General features: G+C 35.9%; 2 protein-coding genes across 2 annotated transcripts in view; both read left to right on the forward strand.

The window, feature by feature from the left end:
- Positions 1-4,495, forward strand: part of LOC122808280 (melatonin receptor type 1A-like) — a 119,437-nt gene extending 114,942 nt beyond the window's left edge. The window contains exon 4 of the mRNA XM_044079244.1: positions 3,711-4,495. Coding sequence (XP_043935179.1) covers positions 3,711-4,495 — 785 coding nt within the window. The remainder of the gene's footprint in view (positions 1-3,710) is intronic.
- A 413-nt stretch (positions 4,496-4,908) lies between these two features.
- The window catches only part of LOC122808282 (melatonin receptor type 1C-like), a 132,458-nt gene continuing 131,366 nt past the window's right edge, over positions 4,909-6,000 (forward strand). The window contains exons 1-2 of the mRNA XM_044079245.1: positions 4,909-4,914; positions 5,145-5,183. Coding sequence (XP_043935180.1) covers positions 4,909-4,914; positions 5,145-5,183 — 45 coding nt within the window. The remainder of the gene's footprint in view (positions 4,915-5,144; positions 5,184-6,000) is intronic.

The following is a 6,000-nucleotide window of genomic DNA, read 5'->3' on the forward strand; positions in this document are numbered from 1 at the left end:
AGGAGTTCAGCTCCACTGAGCTGTGCATTGTATTAGTGTGTAAAAAGCAATTGGAGGCATGTTATAATGGCTTAGTAAACAGATATGATGAGAAAAACTTCTACTTGTATTTGACAGGTGGAGTGTTTTGATCCCCTAAATGTTGTAGTCTCTTTTAAATATGCCCAAGTTCATAATTTACTTTTTGTATGTCTCATTTCATGATGGTTAGCAGAGAGCGGCATCACTACTAAGTTGAGGAACCAGTTTTCATCCTATGGCAAAAGCTTGAAGTGGGAAAGAAAACAATACTGATATAGGCACAAGTAGACATTTATTATTTCAACTGTAACAACTTTTGTGGTTCAATGTACTTCTGATATGATATCCAAATTGTCAATAAGGAATGTCAAGGCTTGGGATCCACTGATCACTGCTGTCTGTTTCACAATGGTCATTTGTCAGCTTTCATAAAGTTATCACGCTTCCTTCAAATGTGTACTTTCTGACAGAGGTTGTGTAATTAAGTCTGTGGCATTAGTAACTCCAACACAAGTCAAAGACTGAGTTAGGCAAATAAGGGTCCAGATCCATAATACTGTACCTTGTGAAATGGTGAGAGCTATCATTATAATGTTCTAATAATGCCATCCATGAGTAAATGTGATATGTTTATCTGACAGATTCCATGCCTCACTAAAAACTGCAGTCACTCATACGGTGGATGATAGCTTTCATTCCCCAGCAGGGTTATGCCATTTTTCTCTGTTCATTTTATGATTTGCAGTATTATTTTTAATTTTACATGTCTACATATATTCACACATCTTCAGAATACTTTCTTCTTTGGCATGTCTAGTCTTTCTGCATCACTAACTCATCTGTTATTATTTTCCTAACTGAAACCAACATTGTATTTTTCATGTATTATAACAACCGATGTCATACATTGTACTACCCATATACTATTTTTGCACATTTTATCTCCTCATAGGCTGTGTATATGTTGTTAGAATGACTAAAATTGTCTATAATGATAAAACTAAATAGAATTGTCCAGATGCGCAGTATATCCTGTAACCTAGTTTCCCTTCTGCTGACTTATTTTTGTATAGTATTCCTCATGTGACTTGTATTATTGTTGGGCTATAATGTATTTGTGTCGCGCTGTATGTGGAACTTTTCTCCCCGGGCATCTGTTGAAAATGGGTTCTGTAGACCCAGTCAGACCACCCCGGTAAACAAATGTCAGATAAGTAAATAAATAAATAAATAGCTTAGTCATGGCTTTGCATTTGCAATATCAGCGTGAAAAGTCAGTAGTTCAAATCCAGGTATGCACATTTTTTACCTGATATCATCATTATTTCCCCCTGAAATGTATTTTGCAGCAGCCTCTTTCATTAGTACTCCATTAGCATGCCTTACTACTACTCTTCTGTTGAATATATTCTTGAAAGGCATTACCAGGTTTGTGCATTTTGTTTTCCCTGATATCACCTATTCTTCTCCCATGAAACATATTTTGTAGCCACCTCTTTCATGATTACTGTATTGGTATCATTTCTGGTTAAAAAATCCTTGAACAAATTCTGGAGTTTATACCCAGGAATGCACAACTTATCTTTTTATTGACTGTTATGATTCCTGAAAATGTATAATTCCTGTCACATTGTCTCTCAATGCTTCTGTGGCACGTTCTGGTACTACAGTGGTCAAGAACATATCTGTGACATAGGCAAGGTTTAAGTCTCATCCTTGGGTGTTTCTCTTTTAGCGTTGTCATCTGTTACATCCCCCTGAAAGTAAGCTATTCTGTCATGGGTTTGTACATTATGTGGGGAATGCTGGCCTTTCCTAACATAAATTATTTATTTGGGTTATTATGCCACTGTTGAGATGGCCATTTGGGGGAATGTGTATTCTTAATGGCTATTTTATTGAATCTTATCGATTTGCAGGGATGAGCAATATGCTGTAGCAGACTACCAACATGACTGCTTCACTTGCTACCCTTGTTAAGACATTTGTTTGACATATTGAAGTGTGGGAGTTCTGGTTTCATTTCCCATGAGGTCTGTTACTTGCTCTTTTATATGGCAATCCATCTGCACATATGATGCATTTCACAGGTGTTTTTATGACCCCTTGCTACCCCTATGATGTCTGCAGTGTCTCAGCTTTACATTACAATGTGAATATACTGGCAGGTGGACTGGATTACTGCACTGGCTCACTCCAGGACAAACATATTTTCATTTTAATTACCTATGCATCTGCAGTCACTTTAGCTAATATGGTTTCTTGAGCAGACTCATTTTTTCCCGGTTATATTCAGTGGCCAGTAGATAGTTTACCATGACGTGACCAGGAGCACGTGTTGTAACTCCAAGTGATGCCCACTTTCTTGCAAGCTAGCTTGGTTGCATGCATATCTAATTAGCAACACTACGTATCATTTTAATAAGGTAAATACGGCTGCTTGGTCGAGTTAATTAATCTTTGGAATTGTTTTATTCAATACCTGATGTGAATCATTTTCATAAATAATTAACTCTAAAAATGTGCCTTTGAGTTAACCTACTTGAGTCTTAAACTAAAGCCTCTTCCAAATGTTCACCACAGCATATAGTCATTTGTGAATTAGTGCATTATATCAGAATGTTAATTTTATTAATTGATTTGAACTAAAACAAGCAATGATAATAGTCTTAATACTTACTTCTCCAGGAATTAAGAACCATTAACCATGATCCATTCACCCCCAGGAAATTATAGAGAAATGGAGATCACAATTGTACAATATTTAGCAGTCCTACTTCACAATGCTTATTCTTTGGTTTGATTTCCAAATGGAGAGTTTGTTTTGTGTTTTGTCCATATCCACAGTGCATCCATAAGGGTTTGTTCGTGAGCTGTCTCCAGTTTTCTATTACATCACAAGAATATGAAAAGGCAGTCCTCTTAATAACCCACTGTGTGTGTGTGTGTGTGTGTGTGTGTGTGTGTGTGTGTGTGTGTGTGTGTGTATGTGTAGGTGCATGTATATATACAGTATATGAATGCATGCATGTGTGTGTGTGTGTGTATCTGAGTATGAGTGTGTGTCCATGTGTCTTTGTGTGCATGAGTGTGTGTATATATGTGTGTGTGTGTATGTTTATCTGTGTGTGTATGTGTGCGTGCACATGTATGTTTGTATGCATGTGTATGTGTGTGTGATGTGTATGTATGAGCATGTGTATGAGTATGTGAGTGTGATTGTGTGCGTAGTGCTGTGCGTGTGTGTGTGTGTGTGTGTGTGTGTGTGTGTGTGTGTGTGTGTGTGTGTGTGTGTGTGTGTGTGTGTGTGTGTGTGTGTGTGTGTGTGTGTGTGTGTGTGTCTGTGTGTGTGTGTGTGTGTGTATGTGTGTGTATATGCGTACAGTATATATGTGAGTATCTGTGTGTACGAGTGTGTGTGTGTGTGTGTGTGTGTGTGTGTGTGTGTGTGTGTGTGTGTGTGTGTGTGTGTGTGAGTGCACATTATGAGTACATAGGCATCTACATGTCTGCATGTGTTTACCTTGCAGCACACTGGTGACTTAATCAGGATTGGCTCTGCCTTATACCTTCTGCTTGCCAGGATAGACTCTGCCTTCCTTATAACCTTAGTTTTGATAAAGTATGTATCAGGAAATGAATGACTTATGCAGAAGCACTAAATATATTATTACTTTTCTATCTTTTAGGTAATATGTTTGTTATTAGTCTGTCTGCAGCAGATGTTCTTGGTGCTGTTTATCCATACCCTTTGCTTATCAGATCTATTTTACAAAACCAGTTTCAGTTTGGAGAAATGCAATGCCAGATTGCAGCTTTCATTCATGGATTAAGTTTTAATGCTTCTGTTTACAACATTATGGCAATAGCAATCAATCGTTGGTGCTGCATTTGTCTTGCGATGAAATATGAGCAGATATTCACCATGAAGAACACGTACTGCTATATATTCCTGACATGGACAATTAGCTTTATTTTAATTATACCAGATTCCTTAGTGGGGGCTTTGCAATATAATCCACACGTATACATGTGTACCCTCCAATTCACTGCAAATGAAGCATTAACTATTGGTGTTTCAGTCTTTCATTTCATTTTGCCAGTTAGTGTTGTAATACTGTGCTATGCAAGTATCTGGATTATGGTCATAATGGTCAAGTACAGAATTAAAAAAGATAGCAAGCAAATTCTCAATCCCACAGATATGAGACATTTTTTGACAATGTTTGTAGTGTTTGTTCTTTTTGCCATTTGCTGGGCACCATTCAGTATTCCTGCTTTGATAGCAGGTTTCAGCCCCCCTGGAAAGGCACCCAATTTTCCAGATTGGTTGTTTGTTCTTGGCTACTTTAGTGCATGCTTCAACAGCTGCCTTAATGGTATTGTTTATGGAGTCTTTAATAAGAATTTTCAGCAAGAATATAAACGTATACTGCACACAATGTTAACATTTATAATGGGAGGCATAAAGTGAAAGAAAAGGAAAGTCAGTAGGAAACTATATGAACTGGATTGAGTGTTTAATATTAACAATGATAAACACAGTTCTATTGGCTGAACCACATTTACCTCACCTTTAACACCTGCATTATGCTTCATATACTCCTGACACAAATTAATTTTAAACCTTCTTGTAAATACGTGTATATATATTTTTTTTAATGTCTATGTTATGTTATGCCACTATTCTGTATACTTTAATTATACTTTTCATGTTACTTTATGGTTGTTACTCTATGTGTTACCCAGGCTGAGCCTACAACTGGTCAGATCTGGTCAGTGCTCTACTCAGATAAGCAAAAATAAAATAAATAAATAAAAGTAATCAAATACTTTCAAATTAGACTCTGTGGACAGCCATGGCTGCTCATGGATTTGCTATAAGAGATGGATGTAACTCAGTGGCATTAGACGGATGGTAGATAATATATCGGATACTAGACTCATTTTGCATCATGTAATTAGATCTTTGATAAAAAGCTATACTTTGGCTTCAAATAACTAAGGGACACTAAGAGTAATCCTTTGGTTTTATTACATTATCATTTTATTACTCCATCATTTTCTTCAATTTACAAGAAACATTAAAACATCTATAATCAACTAACTCTTATTGTTTTTAGATTAATTTCACCTTTGCAAATCAAGACATTGTCAACCAGGTATGACAGCATAACTGCAACATTTCTTTTCTCATATAACCTCTAACATAGCAGAGGCCTTCGTTAGGCACAAAACTGTTGCAGATATATAAGCTAGAAAGCAACAATATTGTTGATGTTTACTGCTGATTATGGGAGTGGAATACATTCACTCATTTTTCTCATGTTTTATTAATGTGTCTGTTCAGTAGACTGGTATATGCTGGAACAAAACTTTAAATCTTAGAAATGCTGTATATCATATAACTGCACATATAAAACTAATATGAACTCAAATGCAAGCATGTAATATCAAGGTTTATATTCCAAAGTATTATTGACCAAAATATTGAATCTCAACATATAAATAACTGTAAACATTGGAACAAAGTGAAAACAGAACAGTACTAGAGGTGTAGCGATACACTGACAGAGAGTCCATACAAACCTGTCATTTACAGTTAAGAAAAAAACAAAAATTGTTCTAGCCACATAATTACTTTATTTTCTGATTGTGCAGCAGGAATCCTTGATTCTAACAACATTCCTATTCATGTTGGATTCCAAGATATAGATGCACATATCATTGACAAATTCTATATCAGCTTAAGATAATTACTTCAACATTGTATTGTTTGTAGAATTTCATACAAGAAAATGTATTAGGGTTAGAGAATATATGCTACAGTTGTTGCTATATGATTGCTAGTGTGCCAGATATTCATAAAGGTTTCAATATTATCAGGATTACAGACCAATCAAAATATCAAGCAGTTGTAAAACCACTCTTTAATAAAATGTAATTGATAAAGACAGGTAGTAATCAGGAGCAGATGCT

This window comes from Protopterus annectens, chromosome 8.part0 (genome assembly GCF_019279795.1).
Source record: "Protopterus annectens isolate FY-2018-M chromosome 8.part0, PAN1.0, whole genome shotgun sequence".
NCBI classification, from domain to species: Eukaryota; Metazoa; Chordata; order Ceratodontiformes; family Protopteridae; genus Protopterus; species Protopterus annectens.